Raw genomic sequence first — 27,141 nt, forward strand, 5'->3', positions numbered from 1 at the left:
ATGAATTGAACTTTCGACTTCGGGGTCCAATGACAATAAAACATTATACCACTAGACTAGACCAGCATCTTATTACATTAAGTATGAGTAAATGGATTCAAACTTTAACGGTTGTAAAAAATTGTGTTTAAAAAAAACCATTTAGCCTTACATTGACGATCTGATCTAGGTATCCATGTGCTGCTAAATTGAAAATATCATTCATTCACATGGCATTGGAAACTTTGAACCAATGCATGCACTATTATCTACCTGTTTCACACAGTTACAAATAAATATACAACAGACATAATAAATAATTAGGTAAAAACAGTTGCCTTAAATCTAAAGAATTCATGCCTTAATCTGACAAGATTACATATAATTAGCCATTTTGTTTGGTTCTCTGTACTTTTTGTTTTGCTTATTTTATTTGATACATACTTTGAATTGCATGGAAATGAATGGAGATCAGTATGTGTCAATCTTTTATTGGATTGAGCACAATATGACACAAAAAATAGGATAACTGACCCTCATTCGAAAATTGCAACCATGAGCGGTCAAAAGAGAGCAGAGATTTTATATGACTTGCCAATGAAATACCAATATGATCATTGCTTTGTGTTGTGTTCCTCTCATAATTGTACAGGAATCATATGCATGCTCTATCACAAGATTCAAATAAAGAAATTTGATATATGTTCTTCAACATCAATTGGATTTTGGAGAATATGTCTTTTTCCAAAATCCAGATATTCTATGTCTATTAGATCTGTTGTGTTGCTAAAACAATTTCTGGGAAATGATAAACTAACAATTTTTAATTACAATGCAACCATGCTAACAGTTTGGACATAGCTAGAACCAGCTTTATTCGAAGCACTCCTAGCTTTCATCTTTTTCCTTATGGTTTGAACATCATTCCATCTTTCAGCTGAAGCATAAACATTTGATAGAGCTACATAGTCCTCGCTCTTAGGAGCCGACTCTGCGCAACTCAGTTCTTGTAACTGGAGAAGAAACCTCCCCACCTTTTCTCCCATCACAACATCCCCATGAATCTTGCATGCACCTAACAAACTCCTCCAGATTACAGCATCAGGACTAATTGGCATCTCCATGATAAAATCATAAGCTTCTTTTAACTGTCCAGCTCGACCGAGAAGGTCAACAATGCAACCATAATGTTGTATTTGAGGCGTCAAACCAAACTTGCTCTTTATATCATAGAACAATTGAAGGCCTTCTTCAACGAGCCCGACATGACAGCAAGATGAAAGCAAGCTTGTAAAAGTTGTTTCATTCGGCTTCACACCATAAGTTTCCATCTGATATAAAACCTCCAATGCTTGCCGCCCTTTCCCGTGGATGGCGAGGCCAGTAGCCATAGCTGTCCAAGTCAATACATTCTTCTGATTCATTCGCCAGAAGACAGATAAGGCACTTTCAAGACATCCACATTTCGAGTACATATCCACAAGCCCAGTGCCTATAAATACATCATCTTTAGGTGTACATACTGTTTTCTCTTTAAACCCATGTATGCACGCACCGGTTTCTAGCATGCCCATTTGAGAAGCTGCTGAGAGCGCACAAACTATAGTAGTGCCAGTTGGTTTAACTCCACTTGGATCAACCAACATGTCATGAAACAATGTCAACGCTTCGCGGGCATATTCCTCACTTCCTTCTTTTACGGAACAATACCCCGCTATCATAGCATTCCATGTAATGCTAGTTCTTTCTATCATTTCATCGAACACTCTTCGGGCTGATATAATATCCTTGTTGTGAGCATAAAAATGAATTTTTGTAGTCTGAACCATAATATTGGACTCAATTCCATGTTTTACTATCAAGGCATGTAGTTGTCTACCAACCCATAACATTGAAGGTGAAGGAGAGCGAGCACCGGCTCCAAGAACAAAATTGTAAGTGTAATCATCAAATTCCATAACTCCCCTTGAAAACTCATTCCGGAAAACAGCAATGGAGTCATTGGGTTGAAGACATCTTATCAAAGTATTGAAGAGAAACAAATCCTGCTTGTCGAAGTACTGGAACACCAAATGTGCATTATTATTGGTAATTTGTTGGTATGGTGAGGCACAATAATGCTCAATTAACTTGGCAAATAGGGTATGAGATTTCAGGCCATTGGTGATTAATTGGGCATGAATTTGCTTCACATTGATGCTCAATTTAGGTACAGAATATAAGTAAGAAACACATCTAAGTCTTGGAAGGAAGGTCAGCATGAACTCAAAAAAGGGAATGAATTCAAACAAAAACTAACATTGAGTTTGACATTTAATCAAACAGGTTATAGGCAAGTGAGGATTTTGAAAATCTGAAATAGAATGAAAACATTACTCACATTGTTTACTGCTACTAGTTATGTATTAATGGTGCAAATTCGAAAACCTCCAAATGTTCTGACATCAGCACCACATTCCATGTTCTGATTCTGACGTCAGCAGCTTTTGTTCACTCAAAAATGTTACGCGGTGGGGAGGCTGAAGGATACGACTGCGGAGAAGAAGCGGCGTTTCCAAATCCATACATCTTCTGTCTCACACTTAGTCCATTGGTCAGAAAATTACTTAGAAATTAAATTTTAACTTAAATATTTTCTTCTTCCAATCAATCACAATGTCATAACACGTGAAATGTCACACATCAGATGTGCACCCATGTTTTTTCAGTGTCAAAGTTTTACTCAAACTTACATCACCAGAGAGTATGAATACATTTATCTCTGAATGCTATGTTGTATATTTTTGTTGGTACTATATCTCCCTTACTTTGTTGGATAATAAATTAATTCTTTTTGGGTTCAAAAATACTTCCAACAAGTCTCACTCATATAAATTAAAATCATCAACTTTGGAAATCAAATAAAGTCTTACATTAATAGACTAACACATATAGTTAGTGACATGTATATGTGTTTATGCAAGTTTTTTCTTTATATATCATGCCTCCCATTTGTCTCAGTGGGGTTCCAAATTCCACATCAGTTGCTCATTTCATAGCATCTTCATTTATTTCGAATGTAAAGTTTTTCCTAGAGACAAATGTATAATTGATTATATATTACTCCATATTTTGTGAGATTTTGGTGTGGATATAACTACTCATATATCCACCACAAATTTAACTAGTTAAGACACAGCCATATATTGAAACCTAGTGTGTCCTAATTGTGTTATTCGGTGGAAAATCCACATTGCATTTATAGATAATATTTTGTTTGAGCCACAAACTTTTATTCCCTTTTCTCTTAAATTTTAGTTTCACATACATATGGCTATGATAGCGATCTGAAACATTGGTCTATAGTTTTCATGCTTTTCGCTACGTGCCTCTTACCTATGGATTTGCATGCTTTTCGTATTTTTAAATTTTAAAGGAACCCGGAGACAAAATAATATAATTGTGTATGTACGTTCAAAATAAAAATTAGATTCCACAGAATATGTGCAGCTTTTATATGGATTAGTCGAAAACATATTTTATGTAGAATAGTATGTGTCATTCTATATGTTATGAATTATAATTGGTAAAAGAAATACTTAATAATTATATTTTTAATCAACCACAATTCAAGATACATGAAGTGACATATATTGTGGGACAGAAGATGTGTTCTCCTATGCATAATGGATCTTTAGAAATATTGGCTTAAATATTTTTGCCTGGTAATTCAGATTAAAAAGCAAATTTTATTGAAGAAATATACTTGATTTAATAATTTTGAACACCTCAAAATATGTGATAATACAAACAAAAAAAACTGTTAGAAGCTCTAGTAATACAAGAAAATTTTGCGTTATCATGAGGAAGCTGTAAATTGGTAGTGTATATATAAATAAAGAAAAGAAAAAGGGTCGAGTGCATGGTGAACAAAAACTTCTCAAAGTCTAAATCATTAATGTAATTGTAAAATTCCTTAAGGACAAAATTCTTTTGCTTTTTCTTTTAATATTTTGGATAATATCCTTATCGTCATATATAAGATTCCCTTGTCTAATACTTTAAAACTAAGTAAATGGCAAAACAAATTATCAATGATCTCTGTTGGTTCAAGTAGTATATGTTTGATTCCCCTTAAGCAATGTCTCAGGTTCGAGTCTTATGGATGAAAAAGAGAGTTAGTCCTACGTACCGTTGATGTTTCCGACTCAGACTTGATTGCCTCCAGTGTGAGGATATACGTAGAAACCAAAAAAAATTATAAATGATCTCTCACGTAATCTTCCATTGTCTTCTTGGATTGTTATATATCCAATAATTAATCGTATTCTTCAGCTTTTATTCCACATCAAATATGAATATAATTAAAAGGGTACTGTTTACTTCACAAAAAGTGAGTGTTTACTTAATGTGTGAAAAGAAAATTTGTCAAACGAATACAATATATATTATTAAATGCTAACGGACTATATTTATGGCTTAATATATTTTTCTAAATGACTACCTAATATATCTAACACTCTAGGTCAAATACTATATGGTATCCATTCTCTGTGCTAAAGAATTGAGAGCTAAGTTTCTATTAATTTTATTTATATAATCATATACGTACATGTAATAATAAAGAGTGAAATTCGGATTCTCGGAATATAAGAAACTTACGAGTCAACCTCAAAATAATCAATTGCAGACAATAAAAGAAAATGAGATTCTAACAAAATAATATTTAGTCAACCAAGAGAAAGACTTCCATATGCATGTGTAATCAACACAATCCATCAAATACTTTTACTAAATTCAATTAATATTTGAAAGAGTAAATTATTCTAACATATTGTTTTTTAAATTAACAAGAGGGTTATGGAGTGTAGTTTTACTAAACTTCAAGAGTGTAAATACAATTTATTCTATTTGAAAAACCAATAAAATCAAAGCCTTTCATTTAGGTTGACTTTGCTTTCTTCTTAGTCTTCTGTCTAGTACTTAGAAAATGTTTTTTTCTATAAAAGATATTCATTAAAAATTCTAAACTTATTGGCTCATAACATATAGATTTTGTTTTTTGTTAGGAAAAAGTCACTTATAAGGATCAAGAATGGTAACATATATAAAAAAGTAATTTCTGAACAGTCTATTTTTACAAGGTTTAGGTAAATAGTTCACCCAAAAAAAATTAATTTGAGTAAACAACAATTAGAAGTTTCTCTATTTCAAGTCTAATTATATGTTATCATATTAATTACTATAACAACAATGTTGATGAGATTATTGACAACTTTTTCATCTCTGATTTCTTTATCCTATTATATACCATATATTACTGGAATATGATTCTATCTTTCTTTTTTGTTGTTTGGAATGATAAATTATGAGAATTTAAAAGGGCATTTAGATGGTGCATGCAAGTTTAAACTCCACCAAATGTGCTTGATTCTCCGAATATGATACCCAAATATATGTTACTATATCTATCAATTTTATGGATTATTCATTATAATCATTTGGTGCATTGAAAATTGATAATGTACGAACGGCTCTTAATTAAAATTCACATTCATTAATCCATATTGCGTAATAACCAGAAGATGATCATGGTAATTTATAAAGTTGATGTAATACATACTAAATACCATATGATATTTAGATTTCAAAAAATATTATATGATATTTAAAAAACATTTAACTACGTTTAGGGTACTAAGCCAGGGTCTTAGGAGAGGTGAACCTATAAATTTATCCAAATACAAAAAATATTATCATCATTATTATGTTTGTGTACTTAAAAGGACATTAGATGGTTTAAGTTGAAACTCAGCCAAATGCTTAACTTTTATACATGTGTGCTCTAATTCTATCACTTTACCACTATGGAAAGATTTGGATATAAAAATTTATAAACATTCAGTATATTATTTACCATTTATTTGTATTATTTTAAAAAAAATCAATAATATTAAATATAAATGGTAGATAAAACAATAATAATATATAAGACTCATCGTATATAATGTGTGCATATATGTGCATATATTTTTTTCTTCTTAAAAATACTCACACCAAACCATATTCAATGCAATAGGAAGTGAAAGCCTAAAAGGGCCATAGTGAGAGACATGTAATAATAAGTCCAAAAATGCTGTCCACAAAGCAAGAATTGAGGCTCTCCATTTGTTTACACAAATATTATTCCATGTGATTAGACTATACTAGTTAAAAAGTGAATGGTTTTAGGTATCATCTCGTTCGAGATATATGATTATCCCTTTTAATAAATATTGTTTCTAATAATCAAACTTTCGATCTTATAATTATCTTAGAGATCTAGAAAGACCTTACATCACTAGACCAACGTATTTTTAATAGTTAAAAGTGAATATAGAATTTAAAAACTATACTATTTTAGCCACAAAAAACAAATAAAGGTATGTGTCATATTCCCCCTAAGGCAATGGGATTGTGGGTTTCTATCTGTCCCAATCATGTTGGCCTTTCCCAAAGTAGATACCTTTTCTTCCTTCTTAAGTCGTTTTCACCCAATAAAGGCCACTTCACCTCTTGCCTACTTGGTAATGCTCATGCTGTATGAACATCTCTATTTTTTTTCATTTTTTTGAACGATCAAGAATTGTTTTGATCAAAATTAAGTTTAATATTTCATTTAATGGTAGGTGTAGGACCCATGAGTAGGGTGTAAATTGCATTAAGTAATCGTCTAAACTACATTAGAATGTGATAAACGAGTATAATTTAACATAATTACAAGCACACAAAATATAAACTATAAGCCTTACGTTAGAATGTGAGAGAAGAGAAAGAAGGGAGAGGGTAAAAAAGTATGTGGATCCCATGAAAACTCTTTCTCTTCACTTGTGAGAGGAAAATGAGAGGAGAAGAAAGGGAGAGAATGAAACACATATTTATCTTATTTTTCTTTATTCTTTCTCTTTTACCAAACAATATCAAAATCTACTCTATTTTATCACATTTTCTTTCTTCATATTATCATCTTTCTCGTATCTTTCTCTCTACCTATTTTCTTCTTTTAAGCGAAATTTCTAAGGGAATATATACATTTTTTTCACAAGTAGCATATGCACACCCTCAAGTATAAGTACCCCAATTTATTACATGATAGGTTATTCCAAGATTGAAACCATATTCATTTTAATAAGAAAAGGAGTGAATTTAGAATATATATTTTTGGTTCCCCACATGTATTCTTACAGTCAACCTGTCCGAGTCAGAAACATCCATGATATATAAGATTAACTCTCTCATGTATTTCTTTCATACATAAGACTCGAATCCAAGATCTTGCTTAATAAAATCAAACAATTGAACATGGTAAACATGTTTTTCTGTCTTGAATATAATCACGGTCGGATATAGGTTCCACAAATCCTCTACTTATGACAAATAATATCAAAAGCCCATGAATTTCATGATATACTTAAATAAACCACATACCTATATTTGTATTAGATAGCTATAGTTAAAGGAAAAAAACAATTTTACCTGAATATTAAATCCAAACCAATGCCAACATTGTTTTATTGTCTGAATATTAAATCTAATGATAGAAATAACAACATTGTTTTAGGCTTGGAATCCCTTTTATTATGATAGGAAGAAGAAAAGCAAAGTGAAAACCAATAAAAGGAAAGGATCTTTTCATGGTGGCGTAGGGGATCTGGTTCAAGAAGCATTTTGGCACCCTATAAATACTCACAAACCCATTTCTTTCAATACCATCAAACTACATAGCTACTTCTCTAACAAAACCTGAAGTTACAACTAGCACTCTCTTACTCATCAGGTACTTATAATTTCAACATTTTTTCTACTTTTCTTACCATTCATGTGTGCAATTTTCCTTTTAAATTCTACTACATACTTCACTTAGAGTAATAAATCATTCTATAATCCTAGATTAATAATTAACACACTCATATATAAATGCTTTCTTTAGAACTGTTTCCACTCTCTATGCTTTTTCTTGCCATAAAATAGTTAAGTATAGGAGAGATATAAATGCAAATAAATTTTACTATGTTAATGTCCATCTCTTACATAAATAAATTTTAGACACATCAAATTAAAATCAATGGTAAAAATCTTCTTAGAACATGCATTAGTTGATCCAATAGTCTCCATCAGCATTCTAGAATGTGTCAGCTTAGTATGAAGCTAAATTGCTTAGTGTTTCTCCATTTTGAGCAATGTTTTTTTTTGTTTTGGCATTTTACTGAATTTTGATTATTTATTGTATGCAACTAAGTATTGATGTTTCTCTTTAGATTATTGGAGATGTCAACTTCAATGAGTAAGGAAATCCAATCACAAGGCCTATCTTCATCATTGATACAAGAGGAAGAGATTATGCTCCTTCAGAAACTGGGTATTGATACCATATTAGGATCAGAAGAAATGAAAAATATTGCTTCATCCGAAGAATTCTCACACTCAAAGGTTACCACTACTAATGCTGAATCAAAAGATCTTTGGAGCTCAATCTTATTACCACAAAAGGCCATAGATGAAACCACCAATGCAATAATAACACCTTATATTCACCCTCTTGTGAAAAAGTTAAAAAATACCTTGAGTCAAAAGAGTTTGGAAATATGCACAGAGAGCCTTGGATCTGAGACAGGCTCTGATGGATTCTCATCTAAAGAAAACAAGGAAGAAATAGAACAAAAACAACTTCCACAAGTAGAGGAAATAACATTACAAGTGCCAGAATACAAGTCCCCAACCATCAACTTTGATTCGAGTGTTAGTCTCACAATTATGTCTATGGAGATATTTGATCAAAAACCAAAAAAACACAAGTCATCACACCACTCTTTCCCTCCTCCAATGCCAACACTCCACATGTTGTCCCATCGTGATAACGGGAGATTATTCTTACAAGCTGTGTTTGTTCCTTCTAACAACAACTTTTGCGCTAAGCGCAAAAATGGTCGCCTCGTCCTCACTTTTGCGAGTGAGGAAGAATCAAAAGTTCAAGAGATGGAGGAAGATTATGATGAAGAAGAAAATGAAGTTGAAAATAATGAAGAGAAGAATGATATTAAGGATGTAGAGAGTATGATAGAGCAACCAACAATAATGTCTAGTGACATTACAAGTGTTCATAAGTTGATAGCATTGGTTATGAACAAAACAAAATTGTCAGAGAAGTTAAATGAATCATTCTCACATAGGCCAAAATTGGTTCGGTTGAAACTACAATTATGGAATCAACAACATCAATTGAGGCTTCTTTCAATGCTTATGAAAACTGCTACTCAAGGACCAAGTTCACTACAAAAGCTACTTCACTTCCTCACTCACTTACCTATCAACAATATATGACTCCACATCCTTAAACAACAACACATATGTTTCATGTAGTTTTTTTGAGACAACTTTTGTATGGCTTTAAGGTTTATAACACAAATAATAATGGTTGAATATAATACTATTGAGTTATAATATGAAAAGTTGTCAATTTCTGTTAAACAAATGATAGATTAATTATAGTGAACTCAATGTCTCTAGGCACATTATTCATCAAACTTCAAATGAATAAAACAGAAGTTGTTGGAATAAATGATAGGGTAAGTGTCCTTACTGTGATACTAAAGCTAGATTATATTAAGGAATTCACCTTTATGAAATACAATAAAAACAATTGCTGGTAATGAGAGGGAATTAGAAATTGTGATTACTTGGTTCACAATGTGTATAGTTGCAAAGATCTATGTGATCTTTTCTATTTGGGAACCCTGTTGCATTGTGACATGACATGCGTATAGATAAAGTCGAACTATATCTAATTCAAGTTTGATTCATTTATTCTAAGAGCTTAATTTTCAGTTCAAATTTGACTAATTTAATTCATCAACCAAATTTATCGAGTTAAATAACAAATCAAATTTCAAAAAATACCGAGTTAGTTCCATTCATTGTCTGGTGTATTCTCATGCAATCAAATTCATAATCCAATTTTCAAAGCCCTTTATTTAAAAAATGTTTGATGTAAACCTGCTACCTATTTAAGATGCCTTTTTAAAAAAAATGAAAAGAAAAGCTGAAAAAAGAAGAATTTTTTGGTATTAGCTAAGATATCATTTCACCTAGTCAAAAAAGAACTAATCAAATAGAAGGAAAATATAGTAAATAAATGTATAAGATTTTAATATTGAATTTTAGCATATAAGTAGGAAGACTATCACATGATTTTTTAAAGTAATGAATAGATATTTTTGTAAATTTATTTTTTATTCTTTTGATATTGCTCTAACATTTTCTATGAAAGAAAGTGGAGAAGAAGAGAGGAATGTGATTATTGTGAAAGCATACTTTTTGTAAGATAGATAAGTAACATGAAGAGCATCCTATATACTTGAACCTATAGAATTATATATTTTGATATTCATCTGCAATTATATCAATGTACAATACAACCCAAGTTAATTATAAGAGGGTTAAATGTGACTTTAGAAAAGTATTAAACGGATTGCGTTTTTTTATAACATCTATTTGACATTATATGGATATATATGGATCTTGTAAAGTTATCAATGCTATTGAATTTTAAAAATGTTTTTTTTACAAAAATAAGTCAATTTGCAAAAACACAAAAGAGTATAAAAAAATCAAGATTCAAACGAACCCTTTCTCAAACTTAAAAACCAACTAAAATCTTATAATGTTTTATTTTGATAGTTGGTACATGTTTAGTAAAATTAAGAGGTGATTTATAAGCCTTATTTGATCAAAAAATAATCTGATTGAATTTTATAGGAACTTAGTAAGGTAATACTTTATTGAGATAATTTATGACTTATATGGTTATTTAATTTTAGATAATAAGTGGTGGATTAAACAATTATTTTTAATCAGCTCCTAGCCTATTAATTTATAACTATATTTTTTTTGTTTCGAATATCCTCATATTAGATACAATCCTATACAAGTCGAAAACATCCACATGTATATGAAACTAACTCTTCCAATGAATATTTTTTTCATTCACAACACTCGACCTGAGACTTTACTTAAAGATAATCAAACATGTACTAACGCCCAATTTATAATATTTTAATTGTGCCAAAATAGAGTTAAATTAAAAAAACAAACAAAAAGAACAAGCATTTTGAATATAAAAATATGGTTATGATATATAATATTTGGGAAAAGTGTGGTATGTAGAGTTTTATTGTCGTTTAAGCGAATTGTGTAGAATAGAACAATACTTGGTTTGGTTTGTTGAGAAGAAATGGGAGAAACAAGCAGCGTTAGCGATGATTTACTTCTCAAAAATTTCTTCGCTGAAGTCAGCGAAGTTGAGAGAGATAACGAAGTCGTTAGGTATCGCTCTCTCTCTCTCTATCTATATATATTTGATTTCAAATTCTAATTTAATTTGATTCAATTCGTTTTTCTCTTCTGTTGTTTTGGTTACTTATTCAATCCTTTGTTGTAATTATTACATCTTACGATTCATAATTTATGCTATGTTTGTTGCTTTTTTATTTATTAGGATTACTATACGTTCCTCATATAAGATTTGTATTTACATAATAATAGTCTGACAGAATTTAGGTTTTTGTTGTTGAATTTGAGTTCAGAATGTGAAAATCTTATCAATTGAGGGTTTTAAATAGTGGTCACGGTTTTGGAAACTTGCAAAACCTTGGCGATTAGGAAAATTGCATGAAAAAGCAACCGCCGCCCGAAGCTGTTTCGGCAACTCTCAAAACCTTGACTTATCGGAACTGTCGCAGATCCATATTTAAAACCTTGCTTATTATTATTAGCAGAGAAAGTTTTAGCTGCGGAGTACATGTGCTTGTTACTTTTAGCGCCCTTTTACTTGGACTTTAAAAACATATAAGCTTTTTTATTCGGAAATTCATTTTTAGCATTCATATGTTGGTTAGTTGGACTTTAACTCAAATACATTTATCTGGAAGGAAAAAAACTGAAATTCAGCTTTTAGGAGAAGATAGAATACATTTATGTGAGATCACTTTTTTTGTCTTTTAAAGCCTAAGCAAAGAGGCCCTTAGTTTGACTGCAAACTTGCACTTCAACTGCAACCAGAAAGAATGGTTTTAAGTTGAAGATAATGATTAGGATTTATTTGGATATTGTGCTGGTCACTATCTGGAATACATTCAGTCTTGTCTGAGAGAAGATGTCACAAGCACGTTACGAGGCCTCGAGGATGGAGGAGTAATTAGTTAATTGATGGCTCATTAACTATGAACTTTGACGGAAACATCCTTGTGAAAAATTTAGAAGCTAGTTGATTTTTCATTTTAAGTGAAATATATTCGCGACTTTGTAGTTTCGTTATATGCGTTGTTTTTATAACCAAATATTTATTTTCAAAATAAGAAATATTGTTCTTGTTTAAGTGCTATATACTCTGCTGATCATCATTTGCTTTGTTTTAATTTTGTCCATAGGATACTCTCTTGTTTTAAGTTAAATCCATTTGAGCATCTGAAACTATCTTTTGATTCTTCAATTGACGAAGTGAAAAAGCAGTACCGCAAGGTAACTTCTTTCTCCAGCTGAGAGCTGTTTAACTGTTCTGTGAGCCTCTTATAACAGACTCTTGCTAATCTTTTGTAGTTGTCATTGATGGTCCACCCTGACAAATGTAAGCATCCGCAATCAAAGGAGGCTTTTGGAGGTATAAGGATACATGCTTTTAAATTACCCTGGTGGATTTGAACATTGTTGTTTATCGTTGTTCATGTCTTTTTTTTTTTAACTATACTTGGGAAAGTTATTGCTTAGCACATGGTTTTTCATATTAAATATCTTGACTACTGTCCCCAAGAGTCATCTCAGTTGATATAGTGAGAGATGAAGTGTTAGCGCACGCCGCACGGGTTCAAACCCTGCCCCCCTTCCCTAAAAAAAATGTTTGTATCAACAATTTTTTTTGCTCCAGTCCTAAAACTTATCACTGTGTAGTTTTATATACTATACTAGAATTTGCCAACGTTTTCCTGCCACTTAATCAAAATAGAATATGATAAATATTGTATTGATCAGTGATACTGTTAATGCTATAGTTGGTGACATTGTATGGGGTTGGAGTACCCCTTGTACTGCATTTTTAATATAATTTCTTTTCTGAGAAAAAAGAGATACTGTATTTAATTGATACAAAAATTAAAATAAAGCTAAGCTACTTAGTCCTTAAAACCAGAAAAGTATTCTTGGAATCATTGCAATCATAAATAGCCAGGAAAAGAAGAAATTTCACGGAAAGTAGAGAGACCCGAGGAGTCTCAGCCTTAGGAAATGGGAACAGTCAGTGACACTTTTTACTAATCCCCCCTCTCCTATGTATGCTGCCCCTCCTTATCATTGCTTCTCCATTCTGTTAGGATTCTGTTTCCCTCTGCTCCAGCTCAGGATTACTTTTCTGCCCTTTAACCAACTTCTTCTTTGGCTACCTCCTATACACCAAAACTCCCTTCTTGCATCTTCTGGAGTATAGTCTAGTGGTTATAGGTCTAAATGAATATCGTATAGTTTACTATGAAGGGGGAACAAATCATGGTAGAATTACTAAAATATTATTTAGACCAGAATTCTGGCAAATTGGGAGAAGTTTCATCTTTCCTTGGCATACATTATAGAAGATAGGGCCCAAAAGTTCAACTACTTGTGTATGTGTAAACCAATTTTCCTCACAATGGTGAAGCAAGCTGATATTAAACAGTTCCATCAATACAGTTTTTATTAAAATGTTTTTCCAGTCTTTTAATACCATTCTTACTTTATTACTTCTTTGTACTATTTGACATCTTTATTGAGTTTCAGCTTGGCCAGTCTAGTGGTAGTGTTTTACTGTTTTTTCCATATGTCAGATATATATACTTATGTCGAGAAGTGATATCATCTGTATCGTATATTCATGAAACTATTATTTGAATAATTGAATTTTGTTTCATAAGTACCTTTTGCTGGTTACAACTATAACCCAAGAGATTCAGGAAGCAGGATCCTATTTCTGAGTCTCTGGAATGATGAGATTGGTTCTGACATTCTGTATTTTGTATGGAATTTCTGATTTTATGATGTAAAAATGGTGTTATTTTTTTTATCATATTAATTATTATAAGTTTTGCAGCTAGAGGGTTCACATTAATGTTTGTATGTGTTTTTTTAACTTGTGCTATTTACTTGAGTGCAGCACTAGCGAAGGCCCAACAATTATTACTTGACCACAATGAAAGAGATTACCTTCTTAGCCAAGTTAATTCTGCAAAAGGTTAGTGTGTGTTTTTAGTTGTCTTGAAGGTACAAATTCTATCCACTAAAGGTGATCTTGGACTTTGAGAGAAATGTTTCTGAATTGTTTTGAAACTTTGTTTACTCTATTTACCACTCTTGTGGCTAGTGCTAGTCACAAATAATTTGCTCATATTTTTTCTTTTGAATTTTGCTGAACGATAAAAGGTCATTTTTGTCTATCTCAGCTTGAGTGCTGTGACTTACTCTCCATCTCTGTAGAAGTAGTAATGCATTCTTAATGGGAAAGGTAGGGAGTTATTAAAGAAAAGAATTCATCTGTTTTTTGATGTGGACTGCAGATGAACTTAGAGCAAAGAGGAAGAAGCAGCTGAAGAAAGATACAGCTTCAAAACTTAAGTCTATGGTTGAAGAGGTATGCATATTTTACCAGTGTTTTTATGTAAGGCTGTATTGTACTCACCCCTTGTCTGAGTGTGTTTCTGTTTGCCCTTGTGGTCTGAATACACATTGAATAGTGAGATTCCCAGATTTTAAATATTTAAAAATTAGTACTTTAATACTTAAAATTATTAAAGGGACAATGTCCCCTTAGTTCTAAGAAGCCATATTTTGTATCTGTTGCATCTCAGGGAAAATATGATAAACAATATGAACAATCAGAGGAGTTCCAGAAGGAGCTCAAAATCAAGGTTCGTGAACTATTAACAGAACAAGAATGGAGGAGAAGAAAGATGCAAATGAGGGTATGCTCTAATTAGTTGGCCATAGAAAACTTATATACATATGAGAAATTGTTGATTTTTGACCTTCTAGTTTATTCAATATGATGTAGATATCAGAGGAGGAAGGCAGATTAAAAAAGGATGAAGAGGAACAGAAAGAAATGTGGAAAAGAAAGCGTGAACATGAGGAGCAGTGGGAAGGAACAAGAGAACAAAGGGTTAGTTTTGAATCATTTCATCTTAACCTTCATTTTATACATCAAATTGTAGTTTGTGTCTCTTGATCTTTTGACCAGAAAGGAATCTTAATGTCTTTTTATTTTGTAGTTTGTTCTTTTGTAATCTATAATTGAAGTTTAAACTTTAAATTGTTCCAAAATGACACTATGACTGATTTCAACTCATTGTATTTTCACCAGCTGTTAAAAATAATCTTAATTTTGTATAAGCACACTATTTTATGTATAGAGGATAAGTTTGGCGCAATGGTACGGTTGTTGCTTTGTGACCATGAGATCACGGGTTTAAATCCTGGAAACAGCCTCTCCGCTTACGGGCTAAGGTTGTGTACGTCTACCCTCCCTAGACCTCACTATATGTGAGCCTCGTGCACTGAGCAACCCTTTTACATGCAATATTTTTTCTTTTCTGAAAAATTAAACCATAAGTCGATGAATAAATTAACACGTTTCATTATCAGGTATCAAGTTGGAGAGATTTTATGAAAGGTGGAAAGAAGGTGAGTTCCTAAACACACATTCCATTGAGACACAACCAGCACTAAAAAAAGTGCTTGAATAATAATAACATCACCTTTTTGTTTGTATGCAGACAAAGAAAGGAGAAATTAGGCCCCCTAAGCTTAAGACAGAGGATCCCAACAAATCCTATGTTCAGAGGCCAGTAAAAAGAGGTTAAGGTTCTCATCCATTTGCTGAAGGATTGATTTCAATGTCAATCAAAGGACTCACCTAAACATTTTCTGCAGGCTATCCTTTGTGTCAATTTATTAGTTGTTGTAAGGATATATTGAATGCAGACCCAGGAATTTAAATCCCATTTTGGGATGTTGCACTCTATTATTATTAATGCATAGGAGCTATAAGTTCTGTCATTATTATTAATTTTTGATAAATTATAATGTTAGAATGATATTATAAGATCCACAAACACAATTAAACCTGCTTCACAAATGTCCTCTGAGTTTTAAGACAGTTGATTCACTTTAAAATATCCGTTCTGCACTATCACAAAGATGGACCATGCTATTATCATCCTGTACTACACATAATAGTAAAATTAGCTAAAAATTGTGAAATTATAGCTACTTATTTTTTTTTATAGATATATAACTAGTTGAATGAATCATAAAGTTTCAGAAAACTACTTACTCAGTTATATTAAATAATTTAAAAGAACATATATTGAATTAATTTGTCATTTGAACATTATGCAAGAATCATTAATAGTTCTCATCCTTGTAGGGAAGGATTCAAAAGCTACAGTTTTCTTTATTTGGCAGATGATAGATCAGTGCATACATGTGTAGGAATGCCCAAAAATGTAACATTTGATTGAAAAGTTACCAGCCAATAGTGATTACATAATTATGTGTTGTAGCAATTAGGTTTATCAACGCAAAAATGCCCAAATAATACATAATATCATTTACTCCTTTCTCGTTCACCATAATTTGTACTCGTTCTTGGAACCAAGAAAAAAATGCCTAAAGATTTAGGAGAAGAAAACGAATCATTATAGGTACACGCATTGATGCATATAAGCCCTTTCAAAAATTCATGTCTCATTTTATCCAATAAACCAATATAATATTACATATTCTTCTAGATCATTAACAAAATTAAGTTAGTTATCAGAATTAGTCTACAAGTTAAAAAGCCTTAATTTTCTTCCTTTGCATCACAAGTTAAGTATCCTACTTAACAAATATTGATTTCCTCTGTTTCTGCAACTTCAGTACAACATTTACGTAGGGTATGTTGGCCTTCTTCAGGTAACAAGACCCTGAAAACAGCATAATGATGATTTAAGCTCTTCTCTCCCTGTAATCTGTGAACACTACCTAAGGCACCTGCATTTGGGTTTGGAAAAGCATAAAATATTCGCCGAATTCTCTGATGGACAAGGGCCATAGCACACCTGACATTATATGAGATGTCAAATTTAGCCGCATGTATAAGAAGATAGCTAGAGCAAACATTCGATTCAGTCCCCGAGAAATGACAGTCATATAGAAGTGCATCAAAATCAGAGACGTATCATGTTTATAAGCTTACATTGTGCAAGGTTCCCAAACAAGATAGATGTCATAACCGGTGCATAAGTAAGGTCGTTCGAACGGCTGGTTGGAAGTACAACTATGAGAATTCAATTTATCATAATCTTCAACCTGAAACACCATAATCCAATACCAAAAATAAGCCTTTCAACATAACATACTCAATTGGAAATGATTAACAAATATAACCAAGGCAAATGCAATTGCATTTGCATGTGTAAATGTCACCATATTACCAATGTTGAATTTGGTATTAAATGCTTCATTAGGTTTAAATTATCGACAATCAGAACAGCATGGTTAAAAGTTCATACAGATAGGCAACTGCAGCAGGTTACTGAAGACTTAAGCAAACTTACATTTGCACAAATAGTTTTCTGTTTCTTTGCAGGAGCGCTCTCATTATCGAATTCTAAATATCTTTCTTCGATGTTCACCTCACTGGGGAAAAGACATCTATCCCTGGCAGCAGATGATTCTATAGCTACAATGGCAGCATGCCGCAAAGGGTGACAATAATATGAACCTTGTGACTGTGATTGCTGCTCAGCCCATTGCCAAGGATATAAACAAGAAACGCTTGTAAATGGTTGTTTGAGCTGATTTGAGGACCCATTTAAGTGGAATGATTCACGGGGTGCAGATCCAGTTGAAATAGAACGGGAATTAAATAATCCTGGCTTTCTAATGCAGCTTGAGTCGATGTCACTGTCTACTTCGCAAGTGTTCCAAGCAAAAACCTGATCACGTGCATTTGAAATTATTTGCTTAGCTGAAGGATCCACTATCACTGCAGCATTGACAACCTAAACAGATGAAATTTTAGGTTAGTAGCAGTTAAACGTGAAATTTAATAGAAGGGCACTTTAATCAAAGCTACCCTTTACTAATTCAGCAAAGAACAGAAGGACCAAATTAAAAATAGCTCAAGCTGTTAATCTTGAAGTGAAGATTAATCAGAGTATAGAACTAAAGTTATGTCTGTCCAGTCAGGTTTGAGTGCATTATTTCTCGTGTACAACAAATTATATGGAAAGGAATTTACCAAGCCATCCGATTTTGCCAACTCAATAGCTGATTGCATAAACTTGAAAACTGACTTTGAGTCCTCCTCGCTAAATCCAGTAATGCCATCAATTTTACTGCAATTTGATTAAAAAATGCCAAAACCAGAAACAAAGGTAATCTCAAATTAGACAAGGTTTTACTCTCCTTTCTCAGTCAAGCTCCTAACTCAAACAGTTCTTGCCCATAGGATATACAATGCTTGGATCAATAGACAAAATAAACTATATATAAAAACCATTGGCAAAGCTTGTACATCTAATACTATAATTATAAGACATATCATAAAGTTCGAAATATGCCCAGGTTATTTATGAAAATTGTAAACAACAATTACACACTGGAGACTTAAACACAGGCGTCTACAGGCCACTTTGTTATTTTCACGTAGGCAGCATTAGTATATATGGTATCGTGTGTATTACCGAGCAAGCTAGACCCAATGGCTAGCTTGTGACCTACATAGATATAATTTTACTATACATGTTCTACTCATCTGATGATAGATTTCATTCAAAAGTTACTTGAACTTGCATATACTGCAATGGCATTAAAAGCCAACAAATACACAATAAGAATATAAAGCTTACTAAGTCAGTGGATGATATGACGTTGGCCAGAATTTGCATTGCTCTTGCCACTCTTCTTTTGATGTTGCAGCATATTTGCATACCTAAGGTCAATTAAATTGAAATTTAATGGATGAAACAAACCAAGAATCCTCGAGATTCAACAACTCACATTAATCTATAAAGTTAATCAACCATTTAATCTTCATTGATAGCGCACCCAAAAATATTAGACCATCCATTCAACTAATGTACTTCTACAGCTTTGCACACATTTAAACATTTGACGAAATCATGATTAAACTAAAAGTTCATTCATATAAAAATTACTGATTCCCAATGTTGAAGTTTGCTGTGTCTTTTAGTGATTTAGTGAACAAGCTTTCAAAGACAAGAGAATGAGGAAGAAATGTTGTTGGTTCAACATTCAACTTTAATGATTAAAATAGTAGCACCAACCAAAATATGAAATTACTTGAAATTTGAAAATGAAAAGTAAGTTAACAACCATTCCACTATCACTATCAGAAAGCTTCACAGCTTCAATGACAATTTCAATTACAACAAACAAACCAAAAGAAGTCAAAAACTCATAAGAACCATTTAGAAATCAATACTTGATGGATTCTTCATATGTTATTCGTCTTATATATCTTCATGAACAAGATACAAACTAAGCAAGCATTAAATAATAAAAAGAAATGAAAAATAAAAGACTCACTTTTGTGATAAAAGGACTCAACTGATAGGAACTGATCATCTCATGAATATAAGGCGGAAGGCCATCCAATTGATTATCACCTTCAGAGGCCAGACACAAGATCACTGATAGCTCTATTTTCCCTGTCAAATATTCACCACATTGTTACACCAACCAACTTTGTCTACTATTCATAGCTCATTATACCAAAATAACATTGTTCACATGAGTAGCTCGGTTGGTAAAGTTGTGGGACATAATAACGGCTCGTTTGATGGACATGATAAGATAGACAGGATAGGATATATGCAATCGAGACTTCGGTGAACCAAAAGGATAGGATAATGTCGTCCTATTGGCGTATCTTATCCTCTTCGCCTAGTGTATTTTCTATCAATAGAGGGAGCTGAGTTAGAAATGAGCCAAATAAGATAGTGCAGCTTTTCCCACATACCCTCAAATCTGAGTATCACCACCACACTATTAACGCCACCACCAAAATAACTACGTCAATAAACATTCGACATGATAAGCCATTATCCTGCTCTATTCCTATCAAGCTCTTATCATATCTTTGCCACCAAATGAGCTTTAAAAGTGTGAGCATCCGAGTTCAAATCCCGGGAAGTATAATATCTCACTTCCTCATTAAAGAATAAGGCAAAAATAACAACATAACAATATGCATATCCAAAACACATGAAACACAATAAAAGACAAAGTAAATGAAAGTATGAAACCTCCTTCAAGATTTTTCTTGTGAATTCGTTTCACATGTCGATGATTTTCGAGTGGCGCTATTTGATTCAAACGCCTAACATGAAATTCAAATAAGTTCCATAATTTAGTTCAGTCTTAAGAGCAAATCATATAAGATTAGAGACTCAAAGATAATTGCGCTAACCTCACAATTTGGTTAGCATTTTTTGGATCAATCACTGAACAAACAACATTCTCTGCACACAAAACCAAACTCTTTCAATTCAATGCTAATTTCAACAAAACACAAAAGGTTATGGGTTTTGATAAAGTTACCAGTGGGTTGTTGGTGAAGGTCATGTGGCTCTTTCTCCGGAATGTGCACAATCTGCCACGTCCCGAAGTCGTTATTCATCACTGCCGCCGCTGACGGTGGCTCCTTCTGCCACGAACGGAAGAATAAGAGAGATGAGGAAACCGGAACTGAAAACCATTGATCCACTTAAGCGAGATGGGCCGAAAACATTTGAAAACGGGCCAAGCCCAAAAATGAAAATGGGCTATGCCCAAAAAATGAAGAGATCCGTTTGATATCCAAAAACTGCTCAGCAACAGTTGGACAAATGGGGAATGTTGGGGTAAACCAAAAAAGTTTGGGTAGAGCTGAATCGAAATGTTGGCTAGATAAACGTCTTGTACTAAGATGAGTAGTTATGAACTCATCCCCATGGGTGTGGTGAAGGGAGGGATCAATACATCTCGATCAGAAAAGAATCAATAGAAAAAGAATCAGAATTGATCGATATATCTCTCGAAACAAATGAAAAGGAAACGAAAGATGGGCCAAGCCCAAAATGAAAATGGGCCAATCCCAAAAATGAAAATGGGTCAAGCCCAAAAATGAAAATGGGCCAAGCCCAAACTGAGGAATGAGGAATGGGCCCAGTAGTGAGTAATTGCAGGAGTGGAGTGTGGAGGAACAAAAGGGATAAGACAAGATGAAAGGTAGGAATAGGAACAGGTTCCTAGATTATCATTGTTGTCTTGTTTCAAATCCAAGTATACTATAAAATCTTTGATAATTGTGGGGTTGCATCAAAATTTGTTTTTTTTTTTCATTCTCCATTGTTGTATTTCTGTGTTTAATGGTTGATGCATTCTTATTAATGCTATGGGAGCTCAGAAGAGCATCCTTGCTGGAAAAGGTTAGTGTTCAATTCATAATCCTTCATTTTTGTTCCCTTAATTGCAAAAAAAATCTAATTTTTGTTGCATTCTAATATATGTTATGGGTTGTTTAACAGCCAAAATTGATGTTAATGTTGATCTTACTCATAAGCTATGCGCTTCTTTGATGTTTCCTACCCTCAGGTTTGTCTTCTCAATTCCATCTTTAAGAGAGAAATTTTTACTTTTTGTTGTTCAGAGAAAAACTCTAGTTTTTGTTATTCAAATTGCAAGCATATGTTATATTTGTCCATGATTCTAGAAAATTATTATATTATATTAGTCCTTAAAATTGTAAGCTTTGGTGTATGTATTAGTTCCTCATTAGTTTACTCATATTAATCCATGCATATGGACCAATTTGATTGACATGTATAATAGTTTTAGTGACTAATGTTAATTTCCCAAAATCTGACTTATATAATGTTAGAAATTGGAATGATGAGTGGTGATTTGTTACTTTGTTTACTTAATTTATCTTGCTGGTTATGACATTTCGTTTTCGTGAACAGGAGTTCTAGCAGTCCGCTTTCACTGGTAATTGGGAGGTAAGAATATTATTTTGCTTCGTTCATGTTACTAATTGTATGAGGTTTCCATGATTAAGTTATTATCATGTTGTACTCTTAGAACTGTGTTGTTCTACATTGGTTCTTTACTCCTTAAATAAATACTTTTACTTCTCCATGATTAGTCTTTGCGTCAAACACCCAAACTTATTTGGTGGAAGTGAGAAGCTCGATGTTTCGTGGGACAAGGGTTTATATGATTCGAATATCTTGGTTGCATACAGAAGGCCTCGACCTGAATGGCTTGCTCAGCAATCTTTTGTATTGCAGGTTGGATTTATTTTTTTATGATCATTATTATATTTTACGGCATAAGACTAAGACATGATGCTGTACAATAATCTCTAAAATCTACAAAATTGAGTAAAAGTGTATAGCATATTCTGAAATTATATTTGTTGTCACCCTTTTGTGTTTTCAGCATTCTCTTTCACCTGAGATTGGAGTCCACGGTATCCCTGTAGACAATTTCTCTCGATCTGGAAGTGGAGGTGTAAATTTATCTCGATTGTCAATGGGGCTGGACCTGAAAGAACCCGTGAGTTCAAAATGGAGCAGCACAACCAGCATAAAGTTTGAGGTTCCGCCATACTTTTCACAAAACTGTCATTATACTATATTGGCCTGCATGTGTTTCCTTTCTTTACCTTAACCTTTTGATTTGGTTTTACGCAAAGTGGATACTAATTATTGCAAACCTTCATGCAGCATGTTCGTCCATTGAGTGATGATGGCCACGCTATAAGTAGAGATTATGATGGGTTTCCTTTGACTTGCAGGTAATGAAGGATCCTATTATTTCAGTTCTGAAAATTTTCCCACTGATTTTGATCATATGATGTACATTGCTTGTTGCAGTGGCAATCCACATGACAGTATGGTAGTGTTAAAGCAGGAGTCTCGATTTGCGAAGGCGACTGATCGTAGTTTTTTCCATGTAACATATTCTTATTTCCACTTGCTTCCTATTATCTATGAGTAATTGTCTGTGTTTATTTCGCAACATAAATTTTGATTGTGTTCCACTTGATTGAATGCCTATCCTTTTCAGTTCAATCTACAAATAGAACAAGGTATTCCAGTTCTTTCTAAGTGGCTAATCTTCAACCGATTTAAATTTGCTGCTTCGAAAGGAATCAAACTTGGACCAGCATTTCTCTTGACAAGGTTGGTATTCTCCAAGAAGGTCTATTTGATATAGTTAAGAGGCTAGAAACGGTGAATGCTAATAATGTAAACCTATGAAATGGTTAATGTGTGTTGTATGAGGCTCAAACTCATTAAGAAACTGTGATATGATTGATACCAATGGGATTCATCACACTTTAAGTAAGAATTACTAATTTGATGGGGAATTGTGTGCGTATGTGAGGGCGGATCCATTTACGCCACTATAAACCGTTTTCTACTTGCACTCATAGATGTTATTTTATTATCATCACTACCTTTTCTATTGCCAGACTCACTGGTGGTTCAATTGTGGGGGACATGGCACCTTACCAAGCATTTTCCATTGGAGGTCTCGGAAGTGTTCGAGGGTATGGCGAAGGAGCAGTCGGATCTGGACGATCATGTTTGGTGGCTAATAGTGAACTGACACTCCCTTTGGTAAGTAATACCTTAATATTCTGCATCCTTATAAGTTGAAATTGGACATATTAGTAGCTTTCTTTATTACTCATGGTTTTGTTGGCTTTAAAGTTTAAAGTCTGAATCTTTAGTGTCATATCTTCCTTGATAAATTAATTTTAAGGTTTCATTTATGTGGAAAATTTCACTTTTCTCCATTATTGTAACATCCCAGTTCTGACATGCGACCTCCCAGACCCATGAATATGAATATAACGAGTGTGTCACTGGTAACACCTCAGTCTTGACATGCGACTTTCCCGGCTCATGAATACACTAAGCGTGCCACCCACCAGCTTAAATACTCCCTGCAGTATTTTATTCCCTACAAAGGGAGCCTTCCACGACTCGAACCCGTGACCTCAGGGACAAATAGTCATTATTCACGTGAGTCGCTGCCATTAAGCATACGGTTGATTGTCACTTTTGGAATTGAAATCTTACCCAATGTATCAGAATCAGCCCATCCTGCCCTTCCACTCTGCTTCCATGAGTCACAATGAGAATACCTTGTATATGATTGAAATGTTTAATATTCAGGTCTTTTATGAACTAATGCCATCTATTTTCATTAAAATTAGTTTTATTTTTCATTTTCCCAGTGCGCTGTAACAAGCACAAGACAGGTTTAAACATGTGAACGTTTACGTGCTAATCTTTTGAATGTTATCACATATATTGTTATATTGAAATGTCCTATACTAAACTACTTGATATCTTCTTTACTATAGAATAACATGTTAGAAGGTGCCCTTTTCTTGGATTGTGGAACAGACTTGCGGTCTGGTCATCTTGTACCGGGTGAGTTCACGAGTTCTCGAACTGTTTCAAGCTGTTAAGGTTATCTAATCACAGTGACTTTCTCTGTATAGAGTAAACTACTATTATGGTTGATAATTGATTGATATTATAATGCCTAAAGAAATCTGTTTATTACTTCCAAAAGCATTGACTGGTTCGAAGAACCTTCATTGAAGAACCAAGTAAAAAGGCTTGATCGGGGTCGAGAGCTTCTTGTATTAGGGAATACCATATTAGCAAAAACACTGCATGCAATAAATTAACATCCAAAATTTAGCCTTTGTACTTGAAGTAATTACAACAGTTTCTTCTCCTGCATAAGTTTAAATCAGACTTTAGTAGGCGACATTCATTCTCGGCCTTTCCCCAATTATCTTACTGTTTTTGTTTACATTTCTAGTTCCAAGTTGTGCAAGTCCATATAGAAAAACACCATTTTATGGATTTGATGGAATGAAAAGGTTCCATTATGCAGAGAGAATAGCCCAACAGGTATATAAACCATCCCGAGACGATGAGGCAGGTGATATGAGACTTACTTCCTCTTATTTTGTCATTCCGGTGGTAGGAGAAAGTTGCTAGGAGCCACATTTTCCATGGTAAAATAAGGGCTAGAATTCTAAGAAACCAAGGGCTAGACCATATACCTCATTATCTAAAGTTCCATCATGGAGTTTTATGAAGAGTTGAGTATCCAAGTCTGAAACAAATTATAGTGTCTTATGAGTGGAATCAATCATCTAAAAGCATATATTCAATTGCAACTATATATCCAAAACAACAGTCATTATATTTCAATTCTACTTTAATGAGTTTCCTTAAAAAGATTTCATTTTTGGTCTTTCTTCGGAGCTGGTGTGTTTAATTGTCAATTTGTCATAACTTGCAATTAGTTTTGTTCTGTTTTATTCTTGGATTGCTCTCATGGTGTTGTTAATGTGTTGGAAATTCAGGAAATCCAGCCTTAAGGCATGGTAAACCAGGATCTGGTGTTGGATTGGGATACGGACTTCGATTTAAATCACAGTTTGGTCACTTTCAAGTCGATTATGCAGTCAATGCATTTCAGCAGAAAACTCTCTATTTTGGCCTCAGCAACCTTGCTTCTTGAGATCCTTAAACCATAAGAGCCTGCTTGGTTTACAAAAATGTTCCTTTTCATTAACAATTACAAGTATGCCACATTGTTTCGTTCGCCTTATATATTTTTACGGAGAAAAAAAAACACGAAAAAAAAGTAAATGTTACTTTCAGTATTTCTTGTACAAATCTTTGAAAATAAGGTGACATACTTGTCTATTGATGAAAGCAGAAAACATATTGGTAAACCAAACAGGTTCTAAGTTTTCAGAACTTTAGTGCATTCTTCTCTTGGATATTGGTGGTAGAATCCCATGGAAGATTGAATGGTGGAGCTACAGAAGCTGCACTCTTTTGTCACAATTCACTACAAAAGGCTTTCTCTATATTTTGCATGTGGAGAGATAAATGATTAGTGCATTCTTTTTCTTATGCAACTCATGATAGTTGAAAATTTTCTTTCCATTTTTTGTAATTTCTTTTAGACAGGTTGATTATTATGTTGTAAATTGCTACAATCCAAGGAGATAAGATTCTTCCATATAGAGAAGGATATGGATCAAATATAGAATTCTCATTTTCCATTGAAATTTGAACTAAGATTACCATAAAGGTAACAAAAAAACTGTTCTTAGCGAAATAAGCATGTTCTTCGTTCAAGTTCACTACTGGAGAGGAATATTCTTATTCTTGTTTTGCAACGGTAAGCTAAACAAGCAACGTTGAGTCAACATTAAAAAATGGAAAAAAATTGTTGCAAGAGAGAGAAATATAATTGTGAGTATGTTTGTAGGGTCCAAATAAAAACAAAATAGAGTTACCATTAGAGGTGATTTTGGTTTGAGTTGCATAAGTTGTTGGAAAGTATAAACAAATATAAATTAATCAATGAGACCTATTTAAAAACGAAAAAGGAATTATAACATTGTGAATGCTCAATTTTGCAACTCCATCTATGCAATCATAACTGCAGAATTAATTCTACTAATTTAGTGGTGGTGCCCCAATCTTTATGTAGATTTATAAATTTTTGTATATATTGTATGAACTGAATGTAATAAGGAACACTTATTTTCTTTTATTACAAAGGTATCCCCATACATGACTAATGAAAGGGACACTCCTAACAATTCTCTTCCTCAAAAAACTTAACTATGAACTATTAAGCACAAATACTTTCAAATAATCTACCATATCTAAGTTCCTCATCCAATTATGTGGAGCTAGTAGACTAATACTAACCACAATGAAGAATATCATCTTCATTCTTATTTTGGTCTTAATATTATTTTATAACTTATTATAATTATCTATGAAATAAGAATAACATTTATATTTTTTTCTACAATGAGAAACATTATTCTTATTCGAGTCCCATAACTTATTTTACACTTTTGTATTTATGCCCAATTTTCATTCTCTCTCCTCACTTTCCTTGCAAATCAGTTCTCTCTCCTCATTTTTCTTTAAGAACAAAATTCATAAGATAAGAATATCTCAGTGAGAGTGGAGAACAGAGTTCTTTAATACATCAAAGTGTCACAATAAT

At 33.0% G+C, this 27,141-nt stretch overlaps 5 protein-coding genes across 6 annotated transcripts; 3 read left to right on the forward strand and 2 right to left on the reverse strand.

Moving 5' to 3' along the window:
• On the reverse strand, positions 563-2,576 carry LOC109350855 (pentatricopeptide repeat-containing protein At3g18970). The gene is made up of 2 exons (XM_019592165.1): positions 2,360-2,576; positions 563-2,243 (listed from the first exon to the last, which is right to left on the reverse strand). Exon 2 carries the CDS (start codon positions 2,238-2,240, stop codon positions 807-809), a length of 1,434 nt encoding a protein of 477 aa, XP_019447710.1. The 5' UTR covers positions 2,241-2,243; positions 2,360-2,576; the 3' UTR covers positions 563-806.
• On the forward strand, positions 7,625-9,435 carry LOC109350859 (protein FAF-like, chloroplastic). 2 transcript variants are annotated; one of them, XM_019592167.1, is made up of 2 exons: positions 7,625-7,769; positions 8,254-9,435. In XM_019592167.1, the coding sequence occupies exon 2, from the start codon at positions 8,266-8,268 to the stop codon at positions 9,316-9,318; it is 1,053 nt and encodes a 350-aa protein (XP_019447712.1). In that variant the 5' UTR covers positions 7,625-7,769; positions 8,254-8,265; the 3' UTR covers positions 9,319-9,435. The 2 variants fall into 2 exon arrangements, with proteins under 2 accessions (XP_019447712.1, XP_019447713.1); XM_019592168.1 differs by lacking the exon at positions 7,625-7,769 and having other exon boundaries at positions 7,887-8,308; positions 8,399-9,435.
• On the forward strand, positions 11,132-16,089 carry LOC109350860 (J domain-containing protein spf31). The gene is made up of 9 exons (XM_019592169.1): positions 11,132-11,319; positions 12,423-12,513; positions 12,592-12,652; positions 14,171-14,248; positions 14,571-14,644; positions 14,862-14,975; positions 15,065-15,172; positions 15,655-15,693; positions 15,786-16,089. The coding sequence occupies exons 1-9, from the start codon at positions 11,228-11,230 to the stop codon at positions 15,870-15,872; spliced, it is 744 nt and encodes a 247-aa protein (XP_019447714.1). The 5' UTR covers positions 11,132-11,227; the 3' UTR covers positions 15,873-16,089.
• LOC109350863 (probable inactive tRNA-specific adenosine deaminase-like protein 3) lies at positions 16,699-20,785 on the reverse strand. Its single transcript, XM_019592172.1, has 9 exons — positions 20,623-20,785; positions 20,492-20,543; positions 20,328-20,401; positions 19,609-19,730; positions 18,909-18,991; positions 18,299-18,395; positions 17,613-18,059; positions 17,252-17,364; positions 16,699-17,114 (listed from the first exon to the last, which is right to left on the reverse strand). Exons 1-9 carry the CDS (start codon positions 20,699-20,701, stop codon positions 16,895-16,897), a joined length of 1,287 nt encoding a protein of 428 aa, XP_019447717.1. The 5' UTR covers positions 20,702-20,785; the 3' UTR covers positions 16,699-16,894.
• LOC109350864 (outer envelope protein 80, chloroplastic-like) lies at positions 21,310-25,912 on the forward strand. The gene is made up of 11 exons (XM_019592173.1): positions 21,310-21,491; positions 21,591-21,657; positions 22,026-22,061; positions 22,208-22,352; positions 22,504-22,662; positions 22,791-22,861; positions 22,941-23,019; positions 23,134-23,249; positions 23,543-23,690; positions 24,443-24,512; positions 25,466-25,912. Exons 1-11 carry the CDS (start codon positions 21,458-21,460, stop codon positions 25,621-25,623), a joined length of 1,083 nt encoding a protein of 360 aa, XP_019447718.1. The 5' UTR covers positions 21,310-21,457; the 3' UTR covers positions 25,624-25,912.

This window comes from Lupinus angustifolius, chromosome LG06 (assembly GCF_001865875.1).
Source record: "Lupinus angustifolius cultivar Tanjil chromosome LG06, LupAngTanjil_v1.0, whole genome shotgun sequence".
Taxonomy (NCBI): Eukaryota; Viridiplantae; Streptophyta; class Magnoliopsida; order Fabales; family Fabaceae; genus Lupinus; species Lupinus angustifolius.

Bases quoted from the DNA above. Each gene is read 5' to 3' on its own strand.
- LOC109350855 (XM_019592165.1), bottom strand. From the start codon at position 2,240: ATGCTGACCTTCCTTCCAAGACTTAGATGTGTTTCTTACTTATATTCT.
- LOC109350860 (XM_019592169.1), top strand. From the start codon at position 11,228: ATGGGAGAAACAAGCAGCGTTAGCGATGATTTACTTCTCAAAAATTTC. The intron at 12,514-12,591 runs GTAACTTCTTTC...AATCTTTTGTAG, and splicing joins TGAAAAAGCAGTACCGCAAG to TTGTCATTGATGGTCCACCC. The intron at 15,173-15,654 runs GTTAGTTTTGAA...TTTCATTATCAG, and splicing joins AAGGAACAAGAGAACAAAGG to GTATCAAGTTGGAGAGATTT.
- LOC109350863 (XM_019592172.1), bottom strand. From the start codon at position 20,701: ATGAATAACGACTTCGGGACGTGGCAGATTGTGCACATTCCGGAGAAA. The intron at 20,402-20,491 runs GTTAGCGCAATT...ATTTCATGTTAG, and splicing joins AATGCTAACCAAATTGTGAG to GCGTTTGAATCAAATAGCGC. The intron at 18,396-18,908 runs GTAAGCTTTATA...ATCAAATTGCAG, and splicing joins TCATATCATCCACTGACTTA to TAAAATTGATGGCATTACTG.
- LOC109350859 (XM_019592167.1), top strand. From the start codon at position 8,266: ATGTCAACTTCAATGAGTAAGGAAATCCAATCACAAGGCCTATCTTCA.
- LOC109350864 (XM_019592173.1), top strand. From the start codon at position 21,458: ATGGGAGCTCAGAAGAGCATCCTTGCTGGAAAAG. The intron at 22,663-22,790 runs GTTCCGCCATAC...ACCTTCATGCAG, and splicing joins CAACCAGCATAAAGTTTGAG to CATGTTCGTCCATTGAGTGA. The intron at 23,250-23,542 runs GTTGGTATTCTC...TTCTATTGCCAG, and splicing joins CCAGCATTTCTCTTGACAAG to ACTCACTGGTGGTTCAATTG.